Here is a 27,553-nt window from a genome sequence, read left to right as displayed (position 1 = left end):
TACATCACACCACACACAGACTTCATGACGAGCTAAGCTGATTGAGTGATAAGAATGCAAACCAACAATGAAATGGTACTGAGTTTTCATGCATATAGCCAAGATTACCATGTTGTGCCCAGAGGAAAAATACGTAGTGTATCACCACACGCAAAGCAGTCTTGTATTTACATAAAAAACGCTGCACAACTATGACATGTTTCCCTAGATAATAAGGGTACCAGTGTTTGTGAAACTTTTTGTAGTTGCCATGGAAACTGACTGCTCGCCAGGAGGGGTACTGCAGAAAAAAAACATTGCTGTGCAGCAAGACAAATCTACTGACCTTCACAGCGAAAAACCGACAGAACAAAGTCAAAAGAAAACACATGACAGGATTTCTTTCCTTTTTTTGCCCTGTGTGCTCTGAGCTGTAAAGGTGAGCTTTTACGAACTCACCCATTTTTACCATAACCACATCTACCCAGCTGAGTACATGCGGATAGCTGCTAGGTTGTCAAAAGCTTCTCTCTCGCTTGTGCTAGGAAGAGCCTGTTTTTCTCTTTGACGCCACACATCGGCATCGAACCGTAAAAAGGCAAGCACCCTTGAGGTAAAGGTATTATAGCACAGGTTCGACTGAACAATAAAATTTTTAATTTGGGTTTTGACAATAGCAGTTGAATTAGCCTGAAGTGCTCTTCAAACACATTTTGGTGGCTCCTTTTTTTCCTTTTCCCATCCACTAGCATTTCAGACTGATCATGTAAAACCACGCTGCCACAGAAAGGAGACCATTTCAGCAAGTGTTTTATAAAAGTACCTGTGGGTGCCATGCTGTACATGTCAGCTCAACGAGTGGGGCTTCACAGCTGCCTGCGAAGGTGACTGGCACTGAACGTCTCACTCTTGCTGCATATTTTTCGGCACAGTGAGGCACCTCTGGGGGGCACATTTGACACAGTGACACATTTTGGAGCAGGGTGCAGGAAAAGCAGACTGCAACATGATGAAAGCAGACTGCAACATGATGAAAATGGCGCTGCATTTCCATCTCCACTAAGTGCAATCCTTCCGGACCAACAAAATGGCATAAAAAAAAGCACTGGGACAGTTGCTGCACATTACAGCTTGTAGCCAGAGTCCAAGGTTTCATAAATAGCAGGATGGCTTCTACTAGTAAAGTTCTCACAGGTTCTGCACATGTAAGGCCTCTTACCAGAGTGCAGTCGTCCAAGATTAACCAGGAGGCTTCTTTGAGAAAAGGATTCTTGACAGATGCTACAATCATGAGGCCTCTTACGATAGTGGAATTTTGCACAAATACCCCAGTTGTTTTTGGATTTCTCTCCTGACAAAACATACACTTGGGCTACTCTCCAGAGTGCGATTTCTCGTGATTAACGAGGCCAGATTTTCGAGTAAAGTTCTTATGACAGATGCTGCACACATAGGGCTTCTCGCCAGAGTGCAATCTTTCATGAACAACCAAGGTGCTTTTTTGAGTAAAGCTCTTGTCACAGACGCTACACTTGAAAGGCTTCTCCCCAGAATGCAATTTTTCGTGGGTACCTAGGCTCGCTCTTTGAGTAAAGCTCTTGTGGCAGAAGCAACACTTGTAGGGCTTCTCACCAGAGTGCCCTCTCTCATGAGTAACAAGGTGACCTCTTTTGGTGAAGCCCTTCTTACAGATGCTACAAATAAAGGGTCTCTCCTGAGAGTGCAGTTTTTCATGGGTAACCAGGCTGGATTTTTGAGTAAAGCTTTTCTCACAGATGCTGCACACATAGGGCCTCTCGCCAGAGTGCACTCTTAAATGAGAAACCAGGTGTTCATTTTTGGTAAATCTCTTCGGACAGATTCTACACACATGGGGTGCCTCACCTGAATGCAATCTTTCATGAGTAAGAAGGTTATCTTTTTTAGAGAAAGTCTTCAGACAGATACTACAGCTGTAGGGCCGTTCACCAGAGTGCGATCGCTCATGAGCAACCAAATTGGATTTTTGAGTGTAGCTCTTCTGGCAGATGCTACACACATAGGGCCTCTCCCTATTGTGCACTCTCATGTGGGTGTCCAAGTTGAACTTGTCACGGAAAACTTTTTTGCAAAGAGCACAGCTGTAGGCCATCTTACTGGTGCACACGTTCACATGAGTAGCTGGACGATTGTGTTGTTGACAGGACAGGCAGGAATAAAGCCCTCCTCCAATTCGCATTTCTTCTGTGTCACTGGAAAAAATAAGCCACAGCATTATAAAAGTGGCCTATATATATTGCATAACAAAAGTAAATGCGAAGTATGACCTAACAAGCCAGTTCTCAGACCAATAAATATAGTGTCCATGGTGCACGTCCATGGAAACATGTCCATGGACGTGCATGTCCATGGAAACACTCCCATAGTGCACACACCACAAAGAACCAGTGATTGCAAAAAGTTCAGTTCTCAAGGTGTTCTCCAAGCATTTCATTGTAAAGATTCCTCACTGACTGATAATTCTGGAGCTATTGCACAGAGCCCTGCATCCACTCATAACATTGCAAGTACAGTGTTAAATACTTAGCAAACAAAACTACACTGTAAAAGCCATTAAAACCATTTCTGATTAATGTCAATATATTATCTTTAAAGGGACACTAAAGCCAACTAGCAAGTTGTTTTGAAATGAGTCTGACCTTCCCATAGTGATTTTGGAGTTACTTCAGTGCTGAAAGAGGCATTAACTGCCAAGAAATCAGAGATCAAACAATGCATTTTTCGTTCTCATTTCCCTCACAGCGATTCCATGACACCGAACGTTACTCCTCCATTGTAGCACAGCTGGTGCAGTACTGGGCTCCTACACAAAAGACCCGGGTTCAAATCCCGGCTGAGCCGTCCTTTTCTTTCATAATGCCTCATTAGGCATAGAAAAGCGCCTAAACTGCACTGTATACTGTGGCTTTGCACTAAATTATTGAGTTGGTCTATGTTGTGCCGTTAGTGGAGGGGGTGGCCATTTAAAACAACCAACACATAACACACTTTAAAAATTGCCACAGCGCGAAGAGAAACAAGAACACATACTAACACATGGGCCATAAACTGGCTGGTATTGCTTCTGCAGCTTCCCTGCCTACAACAAACATGTACATAACAGGAAACATATATTTCAGGGAACCATTGGCGCAACCGTAGGCTATGCATTGGTTCTCAGTTATTGCTATAAAGTGAAAAAAAAAACTGTGAGGAGGACATGCAGAATGAAGAAAAGGTCTGGCCATAGACGAGGGAATGCCAATAAAGTTTAATCATCACGAATAAAAGGCTTCAATTGCCAGAGATCCAAGCAATATCACACACTTCTGCTGTTACATCTAACGCGAGAAAAGCTGCAACTAAAAAAATGAACAATACAATTCTGGTATATTCTGGTATTTGTTCATCATAGCTTTGAAGAACTCTCTGTGCGGAATATTTTTTAATAAATAATGTGATTAAATTATATGGGACAGGTCTTGTTATGCCGTAACGTTTGGATGTATTGTGTTTCAGTGCAATGCAGCCACGAACTCGTCGTCTGCGAGGGAGTATACCGTTGAATGTGCTTCTTCACTAGTGCAAACGACACATGTTCTGGCTAAGTTACAGCTGTAAAAGTTTAACCAACTAAAAAATAAAAAGGACTGTCTCGAAGGGGGACTTGAACCCATGTCTTTCGAGTAGGAGCCAAGTACTGTATCCGGTGTGCCACCCTGGAGGGACAACGCTCACAGTGCTCCTAAATGGTTCGACCCCTTTTTTGCCTCACTTTTTAAACATGGGCCTATGGGGCGTTCGAACAACTCTATCTTCTAATTAACTCTACCCTAACTCTTACTTCCTTTGCAGCTCCAGGCCACTAAGCAAGATGTTTTTCACTTAATCTTTGATCAGTATTGCACGCTTTGTTGAAGAAAAACATATTGTACTTTTTATGACGCGGATGCTCGTGTTAGAGAACACTGACAAAGTCGAGTAATACCCTGTCATACAACCTGAATGCAGCGCATTCCATGAAAACTGAAGATACCGACTCCTCTTGAAAGTCTCGATCACGGCATCAAACAAGAGCCCGCATAGCCACGCTCGTGTCTCCGACTACCCGGACAAATATTCAGCAAACTGTCAGTGCATAACACTGCCAAATGGTTCGGCCTGTGGGCTGTCAACACCCCAGAGAGTCCCCCAGGATTCATAAAAAAATGGAGCATCAAGCCCTATTTGAAGAAATTCCAAATTCTCAACTTTCCAGCTGCCAGATGACCATTCGACCAATAATTCGCATGGCGTTGGCAAGCATGTAGCAAATTCTGCTTTGGACGGTGATGGCAGCTGACAGGTACCAGATACCAGTTCACTTCCATTGTTCCAAAATGAAATATGCAGCTCTCTTGGAATTTTTACAGATAATTTACACACTTTGCCCGTATTGTATGTCGCGGAAGCTAGCGCGAGTCAAAGCCCGAGAGCCCTGGACCGAGCAAACCGTGCTTCTTTGTTAGCTGTCATCGAACCACTTATCGTAATGATGATAATGCTCCGCGTGCCCCTGCCCGCTTTCCCCTCTTCATTTGCAACATCTTCCCGTGGGCCCAAGATGGCCAGTCGGCGAGTCCAAAAATGTGCAGCTTTTACACAGAAAGATTGCACATGAAACTTCTCACTGGCAGTGGCACTTGGCAAAGCCCCCATTGCAATTGCAGTGCGTTGTCGCCCAGGATCACGATCGCGATAGCGTCCAACACCATCGTCGGTGTTCGACGTCTGCCTTCTTTCGCTTGGGGATGGAGTCAACACCGTGAGAACATTCTGGTTACAGGCCAGCGGTTTCCTGCAGCCACCCGAAGCCTGATGTTCCGGCTTCGCATACACAAATGGCTATGTGCGCTGTTGGTTGGCCTCGGTTTGCTTTAAGAAACGGCTGATGCGCTCTACGCTCTGCCTGTTGGTTCCTTCGCTGGTGCTGCCTAAGCTAAGCTTCTGGCGTTTCTCCGCATGAGCACTCTTACGGTTGGATGAACACACATTGGGCGTGCGGTTTGCCTTCATCTCCCCCTTTTTTTTTTTTTTTGAAACAAGGTTTATTTATTAGATCCTGGTGAATGTCATACAACACAATATACAGAAAGAGGTCCCAAAGTGAACACTGTAGTGGGACCTCTTGTTAGTAAATGCGAAAAGTGATGTAAAAAGGTACAGAAAATGCAGTCGCGCGTACAGTAGATAACGTGAAAAATACGACAAAGAAGGCGAATAAAATAATATACGTTTGCTGGACTTGGAACTGACCCGTGTCGAGCATGCCTTTACGGTGCCCACTTTCGATACCGCGCTTGGGTTCGATGTCGGATCCTTATGTGCATATTCTTTCGGGGACATTTCGGAGGATCCATTTTTCTTGCATCCACGTGCGGATTTATAAGTGGGTATCTTCTGGGCAGGTTCTTGCTTCGGTGTCTGCTCGCTAGAGCTAAACGTTCCTTCCACCCCTTTCTCCATTATCACATCTTCAACTGCTTTGCGTTTGGTGCTGAATCCCTTACAAGTGCTCGGGTAGGCATTAGGTCAGGCCAATGCTACTTTTTCTAGTTTCGGTTCTATTATTGCGCGCCTAGAGGCAGTGGCGCTGGGGAAACACTCCTCCTCTCATTTTTTTTTCTTTCCGCTTCTCTCCGGCGCGCTGGGGGCGTGCATGCGTGATAACGGTCACCGCAGTTGCTGCTTCCGCACGGCGAGCAGGGCGAGCAGCGAGGTCGACGCGCGTCTCATGTAGTGGGCGATTTCTCGTATGTGCTCCCTTGGACATTGCGGTGCTACAAAAGGGACGCCAAGAACACCAGGATGAATCGTAACGCGAAGACTCTGAGTGCTGTTAGCAAAAGGTGAGAACGACGTTCGTATGCCGTACGTGAAGCTGAGCTGAAGAATAGGACTTGTGTTGTGCGTGTGCTGTGCTTGAATACAGACAACGTTGCCTGTGTTGTATTGGTCATCGGTGTTTCTCGCCGCACGTCGCGTTCGCGCAAGTAACGCGAATAAATTGTTCAAGTGATATTCGAGCTGGCGTCGTTACTGCTCAAGCGGCGTGGCTTTGTGCCAGCGGAGCGAGGCCGGCAAGGCTTGCCCGTTGGAGGCAGCGGGGTGGCGGCGGCGGTTGCCGGGTGGGAATGGGGGGGGCACGGGTAGGGGGGAAGGAATCCAACCGGCATGAAAGGGGAGAGCGTTACCTCTCCCCCACGCAAGCTGCGCGCCCTCGCATTGTTGCCATGGCAATTATAATGCCTTCAAGGCCAATATGGCGGTGGCATTGCTAGGGCAACAACAACGCAGTAATGTTTCCCCAGGCTCACCAGGGGAGAATATACCGCATGAGTCGCAATTAGCCCGAACGCTGGGTTGAAAGCTAAGAGTCCGCCTCCTGATTAGGTGACTCGGGCTCATGCGATGAACTGGAACAGTAGTTCCGCCGGTGCCACTCAGTACGTGCGCCAAATTCTAAATGCCGTCGTGTGCCACCCCTGAGGACCATGGCGCTAGTAAACCTACAAGCCGTAGATCCGAGTGTTCCCTGAATAGTCCAACCTAGAGCTGTTTCTTCAGCTGTGAGATATGCATGGATTCGGTCTATTTTGCCTGTGGCCACCTTCCAGTAGGCATCCAATCCAACAAGAATGCTGATCTTTCCTGCTTTCCATGTATCAGGCTGGAAGGCGTCGGCGATGTCGTACCGCCTTTCATCCAGGACGGTTGCAGACGCACTGTCTAGCTGTGGACTAATCACAGAGCAATTCTCAGAGACCTCCACGGCTTCCAAAGTGACCCGATCTCCACGAGCTTGTCCACGTAGCGTCACCTTCACACATTGGCACTGTAAAATCTTGCGAGCCTTCGCCCTGCCGAACGTTACTAAGGACAGGTTTTCCGTGCCGACAACCGTGCATTCAGGGCCCTAACCACATCCTGGCGAATGAAGGTGCATTGGCTGCCGGTATCTAGAGGTACTCGCACTAAACGTCGCCGAGCACCCTCTGCCCAGGCTCGAACCGTCTGCAGTAGTACTGACGTTGCTCCGGAGTGCCCGCTCGAAGCCGTCATCACACTTTGCGGTGCTCCTTGTCCAGCTTGTACCAGCGGCGTTGATCTGGGCGTGGTGTGGTCAGCCGGCCGGAGCATGTCACACAGCACGGTGAGGTGACGCTCGTTGCAGGTACTGCAGGCCAGGTTGCGCGACGCTCTGCACTGACGTGCAACATGGTTGCGTCTGCCGCACCGGAAGCAGCAGTGAGCGTTGTGCTATAGTGTCCTGCTCTTGGCGGCCAACTGGTTGACCCAACAGTCCGCCACCTTGTGACCGCAGCTGTCACATAAGAGACATGCCGGTGTGGCTGGGGACTCGGTCTCCGCGATCATTGCCAACGCTGAGGGAACAGGTGTCTCCAATTGTCCTGGGGGTTTCAAGTCGGCGTTCTGGACAGACCGACGAGCTGCGGTTGATAGAGGCTGCCCTTGCTTCCCTTCCTTGCAAATCTCAATTTGGATCCTCAAGAATTCCAGTAGTTTCTTCACCTGGCAACCTTGTGCTTGACTCATCGCGGATTCCGCCGCGGATCCAGTAGTCGACCCTTGGCCCAATTCTTTAGCCCTCTGCCGGTACATCAAGGTTATGTCATTGGGCAGGCATCACAGGAGCACACGGTTGAGAACCACGGCATACTGCTCTTGCGAAACTCCCAGGGCTTCCAGGGCGCTGACGCGGAAATGTACCTTGTCGTACAACTCGCGGAGCCTATCGATATTCGTCGAGCTACGTATCGGTGTGAATGCCAGTAGTTGATAGATATGCTAGTCAATGAGCAACTCTGGACGGCCAAAGTCTTGAACGAGGGCGCTCACCGCAATGTCGTAGTTTGTTTCCGAGAGTCGGATACCCTCGATGGCTCGCCTGGCATCACCGATCAAGGACGTCAGCAGGTACTTGAATTTCTCGATTTTTGTCAGCTCGACGTTATCATAAATGGTCACACTGTAGTGATCCCAAAAAGCTTCCCACTCATGCAGAATTCCCGAAAACGCTGGAATCTGACTGTCCGATGCCGTGATGCAGGTGCGATGTGTTATGACGTACCCGTTTGATCATGTGCTCAAGCAGCTGCTGTCCCACTTTCGCTGGCTGCGAGAGCATTCGGCTGGGCATATCTCAGAAGAAACCGTGCCCGAGAGACGGCACACAAAACCTTGCGGTTGTACTCTGCCGCTCCCTCGAGCTCTTGCTCCAGCGCGTCATCATCCATTGCCTCGGCGATCTTCCCGTTGATCGCCGTGAGCTCAGCGTCTTACTGCACGATGTAGTCGACGTGGGAGCTAAGGGTCGCTGTGTCAGGAGAGGGCTGCTGCAGCAGGTCATTCAGTTGGTTGAGAGCTCGCGTGACGCCGCTCCTGACGATGCCACGAGTCTTCCGAAGGCGGTCGATCGGCGAAGCCATGTGGGTGATACTCCGAAGGGCGATTTTCTGGGTTGATCGGCACCAAAGATGTCGTGGAAGCTAACGCAAGTCAAAGCCCCAGAGCCCTAGACAGAGCACCCCATGCTTTGTTAGCTGTCATCGAACCACTTATCGTAAATGATAAAGCGCTGCGTGCCCCTGCCCGCTTTCCCCTCTCCTTCATTTGCAACATTGGACGCCATGTGGAATCCTCAGCACAATTCCTGCAAATTACCTTCTCATATGTTCCTGTGACACGAAAATGTAGTCCCATGATGAATGCAGACCGGGACGCCACTTAGACAATTTTTGCTCCACCACTTCCATAAGTACGAGGCCACTACCAGTGTCCGAACCACCTGCAACACTTAACATACCACGGCTGATCTGAAACATCCAGTGGGGAGCTGCTCCCACTACAGTATTCCTCAGTACTAAGTCAAAACCAACAAGAAAATAGGACAGTGGCCCACATCTCTCTTGCCTACCACTTAAAGCATATAGGTGCCCTTCTAGCTAGTGGCTTGCCCAGCTACTGTTCCTCCACGACCCTGTATCACCAGTAATTGGCAGCTGGCATTGTGGCGATGCAGAGGAGACTACCTAACTCCAAGGACCAGTATTCCTCCAGGTCGCGGACACATAAATCGATGCCTAGATCGTTTCCTAGTTTCTCCTTTGCTACCAGTCCAATCCCCAAACAAACCCAATGCTAATATATAGCAGTGCCCCAAGCACAACAAAAAAAAGTAAACATGTGGTACCTCATTCATTCTCACCTCGCAAAAAAGGTTTCTTTCAATAAAAAGAACAAGCTGTCTACAGAAACTTCCCTTAAGGGCGTGCCTAAGGCCATGTTCCCCTCAATTCACTTAATAAAACAAAGTTTGTTTCATCACTGCTATAGGAGTTCTGCGACATTGCTCATTGTGCAATTCGTAAAAAAGCTTTGAAAAGCCACGAGGATTCAAGTATCAGACCAACTAGCCCGTCAACAAATCTTGGTAAAAAAGTTGTTTCATTGCCGAGATTATGATTTCCTTTTTTTACAAGATGTATTCACAACAGTGGGTTTGGAGCATGTCAATATTTTTCCTAACTAAAGTCCACAACTTTTAAAAAAACTAACTTACTAGGCAAGTTTCATATCCACATGTGCTATTGAAATGTAAAGGGGCTTAGTAAAAACTAAATGTGGGCTAAAGGGAAGACGATACAAACATTTACTGGTTTATAAACGCTCCCTAGTACCAAATATTGTTTGCACTAAGATGTTGAATAACCACAAAAAAAGCAACCTTTTGTTTTTTAATGAGTCATACCCTACCTACTAACAGCAGCCGGTAACCAAAGCACTAAAACATTGTAAGAACCTAAAATACATAGTTCTTATGTATTTTCATTTTCCTGATGCCAAAATAAAATAGGAAGCACAGCTTGCATCCTGCTCGACAGATTCCTCATTTATAAACAGTGTTTACAAGTCACAGAATTTAAGCTTACAAATTTTTGACTGTTCCTAGATCTGCAAGTCTGTCTAATAGTGTCGTAACACCCTGCACTTACAATTATAAACAGATGGCCATGTAAGGTGCTTTCCGTTAACACTATTGGCACGGCAAAAGCCTTCAACTGTGTTCAAAAGCTGTACTAGTTGCGAACGGCATTAACTCTGAAACAAGGCGGAAGTTCAGATTAAATGAAGGCACCGTTCATGATTGGTGCTTACATTTAATCTGAACTTCTGCACCATTCATGATTGGTGAGGGCACAAGCAAGACATTTAACCTTGCAATGGCACAAAATGTCTCCATGGGTGAACAAATATTGTGTTCTCCAGCGCGGAACTAACCTGAACTGAGCTTGTACGAAAATGCACTGTCCACACTACCATTAATACTCATAGGATGCACGTGAAGGCAAGGTAGGTAGACAACCAAAAAGAGTTTCGTGTGCTGGCTCCAAACAGACAAGCAGTGAATTACACTCATTTTGTGCCTTTCCAGGTTCACTTTACATTGGGGTACACTGGCCTTACAAAAATTTAAAATATGTGAAAACATGTGAACGCTGAATCAGTGCCACTAATTTAGAAGCAAAACTAGAAAAATGCAGCTCCGCCAATATTTTCGAGACCTTAGTTAGTTTTTGACCATGCCGAACAGAATAGCATTACTTAAAGACGAAATATTCCTCCAATTTGGCATTTAGACACCTTGGTAGGGACTATATTCACATCCATGGTTATGTGGTGTTTGTTGCATAAACTAGTGTTTTCAGGCTACCAGTTCCATTTCCTTCTCTATTTGTACAGAATCACCACGAACTGCAATGCTGCCACAGATCTCTTCCCCTCAGCAAAATAAAATGTTGTTTTAAGCCTCTGCTTGGCACCTTGTTATGTTCTATGAGAAACACCACTGCAAGAGTCACAACCCACCCTGTGTTGCTAACATGTGAGCTGCAGGTGCACATGTGAGGACCAGCCTTTGCAGCAATGTGTGCACCATCTCTTGAAGCCGGAAATTCCTGCGAGGCACCAGCATGGGTGTTGTACACCTCCAGAACTGAAAAAAATAAAAGGACAGGTCAGCTACAGGCAATGAGTGTTGTACAAATCCTCAGAAAGGCTCTACACTTCAATGAACTTTTTTGCGTTTTCCTCAAAGTTGGACTTCGCATTGCCAGGACATTACTAGAGCATTTGTGGAAAGTTTATTGATGCAGCGTTAAACTGGCAAACAAATGCTTGAAATGAATGCCCGATTGTCTAAAAAAGTTTTGCAAATTACCAAAACAAAGAGATATGATAAGTTTTTATGCCCCTACCTTTGGCATTGTTTTGTTACACGAAACCAAACATAGCTGTTTTCGTAAAGTATACATATGTCTTACCCAGCTTCATTTATTTCGTAGTCTACTGTATTGCCAGTGCATTGCAGTTGCTACATTAAATGATGACACTTTGCAAACAAAATTTTAGAGCCGCTAAGCAGTCCTTGCGATAAAGCAAATGCCAAAGCATTACTGCCAAGCGGATATGGTAGATAGGCCCTTTAACCCTGTTACAGTGCTTCTACTCTGTGTCAGTGAACTTAGACTAGACAGTCAGAGTCGCCGCAGACACTGCTCTGATGAACCTCAAACAACAAGTGTCAATATGAAGACTGTGATCATGTTATCTAGTCATGATGTGGTACCTACAATGGTGGCACCTTGCCCGTATCAGTGGTAATGGCACATCTCCAGAGTGCAATTGAGTCCTCGCAATATCCTCAACAATTTTTTCGCTTTGTGTTCTTTCCTTTTTTTATTAATATGATACAGAGGCATGGCCAATCGCCTTTGTCGCCTCTAGAATGTGCCACTAGTGTAAGTGTCCTTTGCTAATACTGTTATTTTCACGCTCGAATTCTTCCTGTCGGCCTCCAAGCGTTATTCCTAGTCGAAGGTCACAACACATTTTCCAGCCACGTGATTGATTGGCCTAGTTGGTATCCCATGGTTCTAATCTGTTGAGTGCAATGAACAGGGAGGGACTGCAAAAGGACACAACACAAAAGCGCTGCAACGACTGAAATTTAGTACACAGACACTGCCTTTAAAAACATGGTATGAACAGATAGAACTGCACAAATGCATTAAAAGAACAACAAAATAGAAAAAAGAAAGAGGTGGTCACAAGAGGTGTTTTCAAGCTCACAACCTCAGCTGTGAGCTGAGGTTGTCGGCTTGAAAAAATTATCTTTCAGGATGCCATCTTTGAACCTGTCGGCCAAAGAAATTGAATTTCTTGGGTTTGCTAGTGCATGGGTTAATGACGGGTGTGATTGAGCTCGAAAACATCTCTTGTGACCACCTCTTCGTTCGTTTCCTTTTTGTTGTTCTTTTCATGTTTTTGAGCTGTTTATCCATTTATAGTGTGTGTACAAAGGGAGTGCCTGTATATTGCACTTTAATTATAGTAGCATCTCGGTGCCATGCCCTTTTCCAGTCCCTGTCTATTCTTTGCACTCAACAGTTCAGAACATTTTCCAGGTTCTGTTAGCTCCAGTTAGATAAAGCTAAGGATGGGCTGCGTTGTGCTCTCTGCCCGAGTAACAAGTCCCAGATGCAAATTTAACCAGTTTTCTTTGCAGCTCAATTACTTAACCTTCACTTTTCTGCTATTGCCATTACGCGTGTCATTGTTCAGTAATGCAGATGACAATGCTGGAGTACCAACTTACCAAGTAAACTAAAGCTCTTAATAAAACGGTTCCATGTACAAAATTTAATGCGAAAACATTAATGAGTAATGGAGCAAGAAAGCTGATGCTGGCTGGCAGAAATCAGAAGCAGCAAAAGGGGTCCTAAACCCTCGTCGCTGCAAAACATTCTGTAGCACAAGCTTCACATAATTTAAACCCGGAAAAAATGACTGCACCAAGTGGCACAAAGCTCACCACTGAAGCAGACTGCTGTATGCGGCAGTAGGCTTGTGAGCATTATCCTCCAAATAATTCCGCCCTAGAGCCAACGTGTTAACGCAGAAACTCTAAAAATTACGTGAACCAATTTAATTGTGAAACTCGAAAATGTACCCCGCAGCAAAATTCCAAAACCTCACTTCCAATACAAAACTCAAGTAGAGCCAACACGCTAATGCACAAACTCGAAAAATAACAGGCACCAATTAAATTACGAAACTCAAAAACATAACTCACAGCAAAACTCCGAAACCTCACAATCCCGAACTGAAAAAAAAAGCACGCGGCAGCATTCAATTTGGCGTAAATTCTTATATTAACCACTCAGGTGTCTTTTATTACATGTTGCTGGGGCAGTCTCTGAAAACAAAATTTCTGCTAGTGGCACAGAAGGGTACAAAAGTGCCACAAAGAGTCAGTGAATACTTCACAAACAAGAACCAAAAACATAACTCACCAGTTTCCAAGAAGTGCACTGGCAACTGTTCACAATCTTGTCCATGTGTTCCTGCATGCATGGTCAACAGTACATTGTCACTGCTTTCACTTGGAAGTCACACGCACACAGACACCATTCAATCATGCGTATGAGGTGTGGATAACTGCAAGAAAATTAAGACAAAGCAGGTTTTCCTCGACAAGTACAAAACACAGAATGTGATTGGGTTGGTGTACATCACGAGTGAAGAATAGGACCTGAAATTTTTCTTGAAAGTGACACATGAACAGAAATATTGAACATGAATGTTAAACATTAAATGTTAAACATGAACAGAAATTGATATACGAACAGAACAATATACATGAACAGAAACTTTCTACTTCTTTCAGCTCTCACCTAAGGCCTGCCAGCCTACGGCTCCTAATTTAAGTCCAACTTGTGTTAAGCACCTTTACAAAAACTAGTGATGCAGATGGTTGTTCTCAACTCAGCAGGCACGTGTAATATTGGCATGTAGCCAACAGCTACACAAAGTGCATTCAGCAAATAGGGTTAATTGGAGGAAACTTGAGCTACGAAATTGACTCGAGCATTGGCAAATTGAATCCCATCGCATTAGCTCTGAATGCACATCTCAGAAATGTCGTTTTTCGAGAACCACCCAATTAGACCGAGAATACTGTCGATCAAGCAAGCACAGTCACATTAGCGGTGATGAGGCCACGCCGTGTCATTCTTAAACAAGATTTTACAGTACAGCATATGACAAAAGGAGCAAATTGAAATTTTAGCAAGACCAGCACACCCACTTAACCACTACACCACTCGAGAATTAATGACAAACATTCCCTTCGTAGCCCGTACTAGACGTGGCATGCTTGGTGAACTTCAAATTTGCACATAAAAAAATCCTCATGGCTGTACAATATCATTATTTACTAAGGGCAAAGAAATTGTAAAAAAACTTCCCCATTCCTTCCTAAAAGAAGTTGAGAGAAGCACAGCTTTCTAACCTAAAAACTGCATCAAAAGTGCATCACAACCTTCGCTAAAAGTGCGCCCAACCTTTGCTGAAAGTGCATCAAGTCGATGGGTATGAAGCCAAGCCATGCCAAAACTGCAGGTGTGCTTCACTTCAGCTCCTTGGTTTTCAAGTCACAAGTGCCTAAATTTCTCATTCAGAGAAATTTCAAGAGTACCAATGTGTTCAGTAAATCGCACAGAACCTGCGGACACCGGCTTGACCTGGTGGGTTCATTTTGTCAAGACCTACAATGTTTTTTTGTGGGCGTGTGCGCTAAGATTACTATTAACACGGTAGGCTTCGGCGCAAGTACGGCATGAACTCAGCCTCGCCAGGGGATGCTGGAGCAGCCATGGCGGTGCCAGGCCCTCCAGCGGTTAACTCGAACACAGACGGTGAAGACGCAATGCAGCAAGAATCAAGTATGGTTGGCGTATCGTACTCATCGCTGGAGGAAGACGGACATCGGTGGACCGAATGCGTTTTGAAGGCGCAGCGCCGACGCAACCAATAAGCTGGCATCGTGCCTACCCCTACACTGCGCCCACACGTAAGCCAAGCCTCGTCGGAATAAACTAAGCCAGGTCAGCCGCAAACCTACGCCCCGCTCCTGTCCCCATCAACGATTTCAAGCTGGTTCTGTGCCTGCAAAACGGCTTGAACTTAAAGTTCTGCCTTCCACGCTATCGCTTGCCGTGATCCATGCGACCAACACATCCTGCAGGCAGGCCCATCTCCGTCTTCAAGTCGATGTCAAGCAGAACACAGCCACGGTGAGCACACCTTCCGCAGAGGTAGCCAAGCTTTTACTCAAGATGAAGCAGATTGCGCTCAATAACACCCATCACACCGTGGTTCTGTGCGGCTTCACCCCTGACGATGCCGTGAAAGCAGTAATCCGTGGGGTCCTCATCGAATTTACGGAGAACCAAATTATTCAAAACATTGATCAAGAAGGCTTCGAACTCTACTCGTGTTGTCAGATAGGCAAAGAATCGACCACTGTCATTCTCACGTTTGCGGGACCCAGGGTTCCTCATTACGTACAACTATACGGGGCGGAACACCGCTGCACGTTATACAAGAAGACAGTCCCGGTCTGTGCAAGCTGCCACAAGATTGGCTACCGCAACACCGCCTGTTCTCAGCCCGGAGTCTCAGTCTGCCACCTGTGTGGGACACGGGAGCCAGAGCACAACTACGACTGCCGCACCAAAAGTGATCTCTGCTCGGGTCCCCGCCTCACGGCGTCCAGAGGGTGCCCGAAATGTTACATTACTCCATACATCGTTAGTCAGCCAGAGCTCCAATGCCAACAGCAGCAGCAAGCCAGGCGATTGTCGCAGCGTGATGGGGCATCCCAGGGGGCCACACCTGGTCTGCCAAAGCTGAAGTTCGAGAGCAGTCCCGAGGCCGGCACCTGGACAGGTCCGCCACTCCGGCCAGAAGAACCAACGCGTCCAGGGATAGCCGCCCCTGCGCAAAGTCCAAGTCAGGGAGACAGAGCAGTCAGTCCAAGCCAACCGGCGAAAGCACAGCAAAAAAGGTGAGCTGGATAGCTAAGACACCTCCCATTGCTCTAGAAAATCAAGGCAAATTTCCCGCGTTAGGACAGGCACAGGGTTGCTCCTGTCATGATTGCCATGAACTACGTGCACTCCTGGCTCGGCAGGCTCAGCAGGCACGTGTAATATTAGCATGTAGCCAACAGCTACACAAAGTGCAGGGGTTACAGCAGGGGTTACAGCAGCTACACAGCAGGGGTTACAAGTACAGGCTGATAAATTGGCAAAATAAACTGAGTTAATTCCCTTTACGCCCAAATAGAGGCGATGGAACAAGCGCGGTCACACAAACCAAATGACAGATGGAAAAAAGCCAAGCGGGACACTACCCACCAGCAAGACACCCCCGATGCAGACGCGAGCAGTGGTCACCATGATTAGCCCATCATGACCCACTCAAATAATACTCAGCCAAGCAAAGACAACCCACTAACTTCTCTTCAAAACACCGTTCTACGCATGGCAGAGCAGATGCAGGCGTGCCAACACCAGGCAGAGCTAACGTAGACCTTTCAAAAAACTATCTGCACACTCCAGAAATCTATCCAAGACAACCAAGTCAACAGCGCCTCCTCCCCGCCCCCCCCCACCCCCCCCCCCTGCCCAACACCTCAGAATCGAACGTGAGCCAAATTCTCCTTACTCTGTGTTGTTCGATAAGGGCTACCCTTTACACCAAGCACAGCCTGGACCAGAAGGCCTGAAAAAGCAGCCAAAATAACCTGCCGCGAGATAGGACCCTGAGATCAATGATTCAATACGGTGGTGATTTGTCAGTGGAATTGCCGAGGGTTTTAAGATAAGGCTGGCGAATAACAATGCATAGATACATCGGAAACCAAACAAGATGTCATTGCCTTGCAAGAATCAAGCAGCAAACCTAAGCTGTCGAGATATATTACTTACGCCAACCCGTCGCAACAGGCAATGGCAATGTTGGCCCGAAACAACACTGCTGCCAGCAACATCTCACTCCACAACGAGGGTGTGACCACATGTTGGTAGACCTACATAGTTGCCGAACAGGCAGCGCCAAAAACATTTTTATACCACATTCGTATCGTCGCCCGTGATGCATGCAAGCCCATATAATGGCTACCTTTCAAGATGCCCTACAAATGGCTAAGAGCAGATCCCTCTTCCAGTTGGGACTTCAATGCACCCCACTCGATGTGGGGTTACAAGTACTGCTCCAAAAGGGGCAAGGAAATCCCTGCCTTTATTGATATGTTTCACCCCGCCTCTTGAATGATCCTGAGACACCCACCCGACAAGACACAAGTACGGCAAGACACTACCCCGGACCTTTCGCTACTTGTCGGCTCCCTGGACATGGCATGGATAAGCCCTCAGGTGAACCTCGGATCCGATCATGATACAGTCTACGTTCGTTACAGTGGATCCGGCAACAACGGACTTTTGGTTACAACAGACCATTTCTGTTGGTTTGTCTGGTCCCCATGCATTTTAAATGGAGTCCACTACGCTCATAACGAATCTTCTGCCTCGCGGGCTCGCACATCTGCAGCCTTATCCATCGGGCGACTCCGAGCGCGCGCCAACAGCGAACGGATTTTATTACAACGCTCCCCGCCATCTAGTAAACAATCCAAGAACTAAACTAGAGGTGGCTACATACATACGTCGAGGATGGACAGACCCACGCCTTAAGGAGCTTCGCCCCTAAAACACGCAGACGATGATCATGATCCACCAAACCCCCCGTATGTCGACCCCCGCCTACTCTACCTGTGGGAGGCACGTAGGAGCTTTAAAAAGTGGTGGATGCAGCAAAGACACAATTACTGCTTTCGCAAATGCATGAATGAACTTAACAAGGCAGCGGCAGAATACTCGAAAGCACTCTGTGGAGAAAATTGGCAATTGAATTTCCGACGGCCTTCAAGGTACATTGTCAACCTAGAAAATATGGCAACTTCTCTGTCACGTGATTGGCCCACTAACAAGCAAGAGCGAAATCAACCGCAGCTTAGTTGCGCCCTCAACAACTAGGACAGCGATGCTCCAGCACTAATGAAAGCACTCAAGGATAAGTACCTTCAGATAGACCCCGCCAGGCACCCCTCCCCGTCCCTACACGGGGCGCCCCAACACCCTAGACCGGCCAATCATTCTTCACGAAGTGAAAGTGCTTCATAAAGAAGGATTAGCCGGTCTAGGATGGCGCTGGGGGGCCCCGTGTAGTGAAGTGCAGGGGTGCCTGGGGGGTCTGTCTGGATAAGTAACTGCAGATAAGTTGGAAGCCAATGCTCCACTTAATCTCTCACCTCTCAAACAAATTTGGCGGTGCTCATCCATTGGCCTGCCTCATGCTCTGTCGGGTATAAGAAACATTTAACGGTCCTTTACCGGGCCTTGCTCCACACCATCACTGGACTTCCCAGGCATACCCGCATCGAGACTCTTGAACAGGCTGCTCCTATGCCTCGGAATTCCTCGGACTGCTCGGCTGCTCGAATTCCTCCGACAACATGACCTTCGGTGGACCTTAACGTCACAGGGGGCTGCAGTCTTTGCCTGGGACTTGCGTATCGTTCCGACACTTATGTTGGCCTCACCCCCGCCGCTCCCTCGGCCACTCCTGCCTGTCACAGTGGCCCATCAACGAACCGGTATCCCCCGTACCCGACCAGTTGCCCGTGAGAAAGCCCTTCAGCACGTCCTTGCACAAAATTTCCAGACGAAGTGGACATTTACACGAACGCGAGCCTTTCACCTTTCCCTATGGATCTGGCTTAGTGCTGCTCAGCTCGGCCGGACCTGGATGGCTCTGTCATTCAGCCAGGACACCACTCAAAATACAACACATGATCGCCATTCTGGCTCGAAGTGGGACCACTGCCTGTTTGGCATGGGTGATGGGTCACACAGACTCGGATGGGGGCAACCAGGTAGCACACCATACAGCAAGGAAGTGTCTCGCTAGTACCCCTCCTCTGGACGTTGACACGAAGCGTCCCTCTCCTGACCCTCGCCTTCAACTTGATCACGCATGCCATGCTCGGAAGGTACACCTTGCGCCTGTTACTCCCACTGGCTACTTGGCTCTGGCTCCTTCGATGCCTAGCTATCGGCAATCTTCATAAACAAAACTATTGCCAACGCAGCCCTCACACCCCACATCATGAGCAAATGGGTTCACCCAGCAAGATTTCCACTACCTTACTGCCCCTGCTGTCAAGCGTCAGTGTTTGCCACCCTCAACCACTTAATCTGGCACTGCGCAGCATTTTTTTTGTACTGCCCTAAACTCATCAACGCTTTGCCACGTGATGCCTCTCGATGACCCCCCTTCAAAGACCCTAATTTTCTCACAGCCCTTGGGGTGTTCGGCCAAGAAAGTGGTCTCTCAAGATAACCGGTTGTAATAGTTGACTTGACTAGTCTGATCCCAACCGTAGCCTGGCTCTGCTGACGGCCGTGATCTCTTCTATTACGTTGAAGCCACCATCTGTGCTACTCGGCTACTCCTCCCTGCCTTTTCCCCCTCTTCCCGTATTTTGGTCGCATGGCATTCCCTGTGAAATAAAGGATTACAACAACAACTTCTTCACGAACTCAAGACAGCGACAGCCGAGAGTAAAAAACACTGCCCTTGGACTCGACAGCGTCATGTACAAACTTTTAAATAGTCTGGGAGACGACTCTCTTGCCTCCCTCCTGGAACACCTCAACTGAATTTGGGCCTCAGGCACTCTACCTCCTTCACGGAAAGCAGCAGAGGTACGATTCATTCTTAAACCTCGCGAATCCTCCCGTTCAAATAACCTCAGACTCATATCCCTTACGTCCTGCGTGGGAAAGGTGATGGCAAAGATTGTCCTCAATCGGATACAGAAGCACCTCGATGACACCGAGCCGATGCCCACGTCTATGTTTGGCTCCAGGCAAAACCTTGGCACTCAGGATATACTCTTTCAACTTAAGGAGTTGGTACTAAAACCGGCCACCCGAAATTCCCCTACAATAGTTTTGGCCCTTGACCTGAAGGGGGCCTTAGACATTACTCCTGACAGCATATTGACTCTTATTCGTACATCAGAGATTTCCTATCCAATCGTATGGCATAGTTACATCTAATCCCATCCGGCTTGGTGTCAGTGGCACCCCTCAGGGGTCCGTGCTCTCTTTGTTGCTGTTCAACCTGACCCTACCGAACCTCCCTAAAAGACTGCCAGATATACCCAAATCTCGGCTAAGCCCTGTACGCCCATATTACCCTTTGGATGGGGACGCGGCCCCTCGGAGAGATTTGAGACACACTCCAACAGGCCACAGATGTAGTACGCAAATATGCTAAAGCCTGCGGCCTCCAGTGTTCACCTCAAACATCAGAGCTCCTTGTCGTCCGCCCTCATGCCAAACGTCACATCAAGGAAGACATTCAAATACTCATTGACGGCCAGGCCATCATTCCAAGCTCCAGCATTAAGATCCTGGGCCTACATCTACAGGCCAACAACGATTAACGTATCCTTGCAGCACCTCAAAACAAAAACAGCCTCAATCAAATCATACGCATGATCAGACAAGTTGCCACCAAGAAGCGAGGCCTCAAGGAAGCTGATACCCTTTAATTAATTCAAGCTTTTGCCGTCTCGAGAATCACTTACATAATCTTCTCGGCAAGGAGGACATAAAGATGCCTGATATAATGATTAGAAAGGCGGTTAAGCAGGCCATTGGTGTTCCCATGAGTGAGTCCACGAACAGACAGCTTAGGATAGGGCTCCAGAACATGGTGGAAGAGCATCAGCTCTTCCACCATGCCATCTTTCTAAGGAGAAGCTCTGATTGAGCAGAACTGCAGTGGGTCGCCGCATCCTTCACCAGATTGGCTGGGCAGCACAGAATGTCACTCCGCGTGATGAACACCCGGACTCTTGGCGACAAGAACTAAAGATGCTCCCTTTACGTCGAAATATAAGCCCCTCACACCACGAGGGTTGCCTACCAGCATGGGCTCAAGCGCTCAACACTACTCACCGTGGGGATCGTGCAGTTATCTACACAGACACCTCCCAGCATCGAGGGCAGCAGTACGCCATTATCGAGGCTACCACAAGAACCAATGTCCTTGCATGTGCTTCACTCAAGACCCAAGACATGACAACAGCAGAAGAGGCAGCCATCGCCTTGGCTCTCTTCAACCAGGGGTTCGCGAGGTAGTCACCAATTCCCAACAAGCCTACCGGAATTACCATTCGGGTTGGGTGTCCTGAGATGGACTGCGTGTGCTAAAAAACCGCTCCCCAACCGATTCCATTCAGCTCATCTGGATGCCTGCCAACGAATACGCCCACAAACAGGCCAGCGATTTTACCCCACAATCTATAAAGCCGCACGAAGACAGCCACCTGCTTGTCACGTTCAGGAAGATAACCCAGCATTATCGTCTTCAGAGACACACCATACCCCTCCCTCACCCTGACCTTTCCACGGAACAAACTACCCTACGGCTCATACAATCCGGCTCCTTCCCACACCCAACATGTCTTCACTTAATGTACCCGATTCGCTACGACGCTGAATGTAAATTTTGTTCAGAAGTAGGAACACTCTGCCACATAATCAGGGTGTGCAACTTTAGCTCTGAACACCCTCCCCTCACCCCAGAGACTTCCCAAGAAGCAATGGGAGATGTTGCTGTCCAGCCTCTCTCTGCCTACCCAGCTTCAGATGGTAGACTGAGCACAGGCGGCGTGGACTGCATATGGGCACCAGTGAAGAAGGAACCACCCCCCTAGGCCGCCCACTGGGCCACTCAAAACTCTGAATAAAAGTATTTTCTCCTCCTCCTACTCCAGTCAATCATCACACCTTCAAAGACCCACATTGCAAGCAAAGAACAGAACATGCGACAATTTTTCATGCACTAAGTAAACACATCTACAAACAATCTAAATGTATACCAATCCGTGGTTGATGAGATAAAGGCATACTACTGAACTCCTTCTTGACCGATGCGTCTGCTGTCTTATCTAGAACTGTTCCTTCACGATTTTCAAGCAACTGTTTTGAGACAATAGAAGCTTTGTTTCACGCCTGCATGAAGTGCTGAGAGACCTCAGAGCTTTTCAGTCGACCAAGCAGCCTATGGGGAAATTCCTTAGTTTTATGACAGGACTCCATTGGTTCCACTAAGCAAGCTTTCACATTAAAAAGTTATTCAAAATAGACACAGTAAGAATTTGTTTTAGCAGCAGAGCTGTTGTAGGTCGAGCTTTTTTGTCCGTCTGCTGTAGGTCATGTGTCATGAAGGGGTAGGAGCATGTTCCCAGACCCACTGGCACTGCCTTTCCTTTGCGTGAACTCTAGTATTGGTGCGATGACGGTGCTGCTGTTCTCAGCCTGGTGTCCACTGGCGCTTTAGCCAATACAACAGAACCCCAGCACGGCTCTTTTAAGCAGATGTCACACTCGGTGGAACTAGGTGTAATTTTTTTACTCTGCTGAATGCCCAGTACTGAAATGCTGATACAAAGAAAAAAATTCAACATTCTAACCTGGAAATTCCTCTTCAGTTTGGGAGCTTGTGCTGATGAGAAACATAAGAGTGCACTGGGTACCTGCAAACAAAATTCATGGCAATGCAAAGACTTGAAACACATACGGCAGTTGAAGAGAATAGGAATGTTACCTCTGGCTCTGGTGGTAATGGCCGCCTGTGTGTTTTTGGTACAGCATACATTCCGGTTGTGGGCTATACCCGCAGACATTGCCATGAGGTTGTCTCCAGGCATTGAAGGTGTTGCAAGAGGAATGCTTGGTGTTAGTGTTGTAGTTTCTGCTGGAAGCAAAAAACAAAACCACCTGTGAAAACTCTACAGTCACTCTCCACACTAAGAGTACCAGTAATAAGCTATTGCTATTTTCCTTTTCTGCAGAAAACAGCATGCGCACAATTCAGGCCAATGGATATGCCTTTTAAAACACATAATTGGGTAAAGTTTTTTCATACAAAAAACAGATCTTCCACACCGAGTTCGCTTTCATCTGCGCCTAGCAAGATTGCAGGAGCTCCCAGTAATACTTTACGTATAGCAGGAGATTCGCTGTTCTAGGCTTCGCACAACCTTTTCTATGCCATTCTAAGTTTTGCACAGCCCACATGATTTATTGTTAAAACAACCACTAGCATAAATAAATTGCCGTGTATCTGCTCTTTTAATTGCAAATGTCGACAAAAGACAATAGTCGACTGGCGCCTCTGCTAAGTAAATGCCTCCCTTTTCTTTCCTGCTGACCTCTCATGGTGTTTCTCTCCTGTGTCGTTCCTCCCAAGATAACAGGCTAGAGTATTGCTGAAGTCAATTTAAATTTACCACGTTCCACTGCTCCAAGTTGAGCACTGTCGTACAGCGGAGGCGCACGTGAATCGAGGCACCCTAGTATATTTATAGAATCACGTTGCCCTTCTCCACGAGCGTTCCAAGCCAAACGTGGAACCTATGTAGCGGAACCTTTTGTTGCTGTTGCCGTTTGGTTTCTACAATGCCGCTAGGAGCTAGAGCAGCACAGGTAACAGCAGGCGACAGTTTTGTGGAGTTGATGTAGCATTTCGTTTGCTATCGCAAAAACCAAGCATCCATGAATTTTTCATAAAAGGAACAGTGCAAATATTACCTATGTATTGATTTTCTGTCTATTTGTGTAATGTCTTGTTCTTGTTCAACAATGTTGACAAGTATCAACTTTGATACCAGACTTAGGCGTTTAGATTTGGCTGTGGGCATATAAGACTACTGTGCAGCTTGTTTCACTTTGGCCCGGTGGCTGAATCGAGCCACAGACCGACAAACATACAGACAGACAGACATAATAGAATGCTTTGTTGTGCGAATTGGTTCATGGCTTCAAAAAAATGAAAAAGAGAGCAAAGGACGACGACAGAGAAACACAGTAGACTGGCCGAGAGCTCACTACCAACTAGTATATTTCGAAATCCTTTTCAGCATATAAACGTCAATACATCAAAGGGGAACCTGCGCACAGACCACCTGAAGAGCAAGCCACATGCGCTGCTACTGATTCAGGCATAAAAGGTGGAACTCACTCTCCCGCAAACACACCGACGTCTGACTGACTGCGTAATCCCTGCTGCAGAAACTAAAAGGCAGGGTGAGGGAAAAAGAAAGGCAGAAGAGTGCCACAAGGCCCGAGGTGATAGCATATATCCACAGGGTGACACGTAACCTTAAGAAGGTGGTGAGCAGGCACAATGTTCCTGTTGTTTTTTCAACCGGCAAGCCCTGAACAGATCCCTCGGAGCCCTTCCCAGCATTTACGCCCAAGGCCTCCGACGCGCAAGGGCAAGAATCCAGTAAGAAAAAAGAAAAAGAAGACACCTATATAACTGCTGCTTCTTGTCGTACATAGTCACCCCTGATGAAGGAGCCAAGTTGGCTCCAAAACGTTGGGACCGCTTTGAATAAACGCCCTTGGTTGGTGTATTTGCCTCTTAAGTTTAACCCAACCAGACGGAGTTATGTCGAAGATGTTCACATTCAGACACGGTAACAATATGCGAAAACTCTCTATTATGGACGGATTACTACCTAATGTTTGCTTTTGGTTTTCCATGTACTACGTGCCCGCCTATGTATTATCCGTAAAAGGTACACGCAAGAGAATACAGCTTGGGTCGTTCTTAACGCCTGGATGAAAAACTTGTGCGAACCATTTCCTCCACGCAAAAATTTCAGCTTTAAACTTTAATGGCCATTCTTTTACAGATACGTGCATATAAAGTGACCCTTGGCCACGCAATAAAATTGACCATACCACTGTCTTGGTCATACGTTTTTTGTGGTAGATTGCTAGATTTGGTAATTATATTTCGCGAGATCTTTTTCCTGCGTAGAAATAAAACATTAGCCCTGTACTACCCCTAATAAATTAATAGTTGCATTTGTTAAAACACCCAACTTCATTTTCGGCAAGAGGTCCGGGCGCTACAAACTGGCACTGCGACCGCAGAAAGGTTGTTAATTCTCGTCCTTTCTTTTTTTGCATGTGTTGCATATAAGTGGATGTGCATTCGTATATGCAACCGTAGGGGCTGGAACTATCACCGCTACTGCGGAGTACGCATGCGAGCAACACGTTCCAGACCGCTCGACCAACGCAGAAGCAGGGTGTGGTTTCAGCTGTACATAATTCACCAACGCTCTATGGGGTCGGACGTAACGCAGCAGCCTACGTGTTTTTTTTAATTGGCGCCGCCTATCGTAAAACGGACCATTGTGAAAAGGTTGCAGGTTAATAGGGCGTCTGCATACTTTGGCTCTGCCAGCCGTAACGTCTCTTTTTTTTAATGAGGTTAAAATACTGTCGGACGTAAGTATAATTTCGAAAATCGCACGCCTCGGTCCGAGTCACCTGAGTCGAGACTGGGTTCATTATTCCGGGAAGGGGCTAAATGTGAAAATACGAAAGGGGAAGGGCGTTTTGTACCGGGTTTAAGTGGCACGGAACAAACGAGAAGGTTCAAATGGGAACGAGTTCAAATGTGAACAGGTGAAATGAAAAAGGGCGAAAGGGGAAGGTCGTTTTGCGCCGGGTTGAAACGGGAGGGAACAAGCGGGACGGATGAAATGGGAATGGGTTTAAACGGGAACCTCCCGTACATATAGCATCGTCCATCAGGACAAACAGGCAAGTACAGTGTGCGTCAGGCTTGTCTAGGGCAAGCGAGCGCGCGGCTTCCGAGCATGCTGGCGACATCTGCTGATAGTGGCTGGGTTGGAGATAGCTTGCCATTGCGCGTGCGTGGATCTCGGACAGGCTCGGGTCGGTCGTCTTATAGCATGGGCCCCTCAAACTTAGAGACGCCCAGCCCCACAAGGGGCGCTTTTATTCTGAAGTGCAAATCGTAGGCAGTGACACGGGGTAAGCGCGTAATTTGACGCCATGCATTATCAGTGCAGCCGTTACTTAACCGCACAAAAGTTTTGACGGAAAGCGCTGCAATGCGTTCTTGTTGCGTGCTTTTCGTTTGCTAAACATGAGATTCAGAAGGTTAGCGGAGGTCGTTTTCAAGCATTGCCTAACCGCCTGATGGGTTATGGCACCGCGTCGAATGACGCGTCTATCTGGCCTGTCAACACTCCCGGCTGCCACTGTGAAAGATAAGCGCCCCTCGAGGGTGGTGGCGTCTACAAATTCGAGCGGCACATGCGAAACGAAGACCGTTCTGACCCTGTCCGAGATCGGCGCACGCGCAATGGCAAGCTATCTCTAAACCAGCCGCTATCAGCAGATGTCGCCCACACGCTCCCAAGCCACGCGCTCGCTTGCCCTAGACAAGCCTGACGCGCACTGTACTGTCGTTCCTGGCGCCAAACAAAATAGACCACAAAATACCACATTTGCGTGAAGCCTGCGCGCGAACGGAGCAGCGGTTCGCTCAGGAAAAGTTTTCAAAGCGTTTCATTTATCGACGTAACACCGAGTATAACTACAGATGTAACTACAATGTTACAACGATGTAACTAGCATTGGGGCACGGTTCGGGTTCACTTCGTTCAGGGGTCAGCCTACAAAATAATGCTACGAATACGAAGTGAACGGCATACAGCGCAGTGCGTTGTCGTTCTTTTTTGCTGCGTAGCTATATTCTTGTAGGCTGACCCCTAAACCAAGTGAATTATGAACCGATTAGGTGAGATCCTACCTTGGCTGTGGCGTAGCTATTAGCCAACAGTGAGTGGCAATTTAGCTTCTAAAGTCGGGTTGAAATAACTGTGGCAACCTTCACGAGAGGATGTGTCGAGTGGTATTACCTGAAATCGGTGATCCGCGGAAAAGTTTCGAGGCGCAATCATACCTCACTACGGCATAGAACGGACCCTGTGCGATGCCACTGATGTTATGCCCCTCCAATTAACCAGGCTCGACACAACTGCGGCCACAGGGTGGCCACCAGTGCAGAAGTTGAGCAGGAGACACGATAACCACGAGTGACCAACGAAGGACACAAACCTCTTCAGAAGCTGCTGCCCAGTCCGCAGCGGTGTTACAGCAGCAGCTCACGACATCCCAGGCAGTTTCCACAAGCACACACAACGTTGGTCCGGGGGAAGTTAGGCTCTGGCGTGCCCCAATCTACTGACCGCCAGCATTAAAACCGTGCCGACAGCAACGCGATCCACAGTAGCGCGATAAACACGAGTTCTATAATCGACAGCTTCTAACCACAGAACAGGGAGGACACAGAACAGGGAGGATCTAACCACAGCCTGCTCTGTACCAGTGCGCGACCGTAGTCTAGTGAGCTGTCCGAATCTAGTACTGATTGTACTTCTGTGCAAGGAGTGCCGTTTAGGATACATAGCGCTGCAAGCGCAAAAATCCTCCATGGCAAAAATGCACGTGAGGACGGCTCTATAAGCGTGTAACTAAAGAACCGTCGGATCGTACCTGAACATCCGCTGGCAGCGCCGATGGTTCCGTACGGCACTTCCGCGCCCGACTAAAGATCCGTAGGGGGCTCTGTGACAACCAGAATTTAGTCATACACTGCTGTTAAATGTGAAATCGCTTTG

The 27,553-nt window shown here is 47.6% G+C and overlaps 1 protein-coding gene across 3 annotated transcripts; it reads right to left on the bottom strand.

Moving 5' to 3' along the window:
- Nucleotides 1-27,265, bottom strand: LOC144158591 (uncharacterized). Of its 3 annotated transcripts, none has more exons than XM_077689595.1 (7): nucleotides 26,991-27,263; nucleotides 22,648-22,797; nucleotides 22,514-22,576; nucleotides 15,796-15,897; nucleotides 13,413-13,463; nucleotides 10,927-11,053; nucleotides 1,985-2,210 (listed from the first exon to the last, which is right to left on the bottom strand). In XM_077689595.1, exons 2-7 carry the CDS (start codon nucleotides 22,696-22,698, stop codon nucleotides 2,128-2,130), a joined length of 477 nt encoding a protein of 158 aa, XP_077545721.1. In that variant the 5' UTR covers nucleotides 22,699-22,797; nucleotides 26,991-27,263; the 3' UTR covers nucleotides 1,985-2,127. The 3 variants fall into 3 exon arrangements, with proteins under 3 accessions (XP_077545719.1, XP_077545721.1, XP_077545720.1); XM_077689594.1 differs by having other exon boundaries at nucleotides 22,648-22,794; nucleotides 26,991-27,261; XM_077689593.1 differs by lacking the exon at nucleotides 15,796-15,897 and having other exon boundaries at nucleotides 1-2,210; nucleotides 22,648-22,794; nucleotides 26,991-27,265.
- Between the last annotated feature and the right edge of the window lie 288 nt (nucleotides 27,266-27,553).

Source organism: Haemaphysalis longicornis, unplaced genomic scaffold, assembly GCF_048455015.1.
Source record: "Haemaphysalis longicornis isolate Haplotype H1 unplaced genomic scaffold, Haemaphysalis longicornis Haplotype H1 scaffold_10, whole genome shotgun sequence".
NCBI lineage: Eukaryota > Metazoa > Arthropoda > Arachnida > Ixodida > Ixodidae > Haemaphysalis > Haemaphysalis longicornis.
This window is presented reverse-complemented; position numbering and strand designations above follow the sequence as displayed.

What these genes read in the sequence shown, in the direction of transcription:
- LOC144158591 (XM_077689593.1), bottom strand. Translation starts at nt 22,750, where the DNA reads ATGCCTGGAGACAACCTCATGGCAATGTCTGCGGGTATAGCCCACAAC. An exon ending in CATTACCACCAGAGCCAGAG is followed by an intron (nt 22,577 to 22,647) that starts GTAACATTCCTA and finishes TTTTGTTTGCAG; the next exon opens with GTACCCAGTGCACTCTTATG. An exon ending in AGTGCACTTCTTGGAAACTG is followed by an intron (nt 11,054 to 13,412) that starts GTGAGTTATGTT and finishes TATTTTTTTCAG; the next exon opens with TTCTGGAGGTGTACAACACC.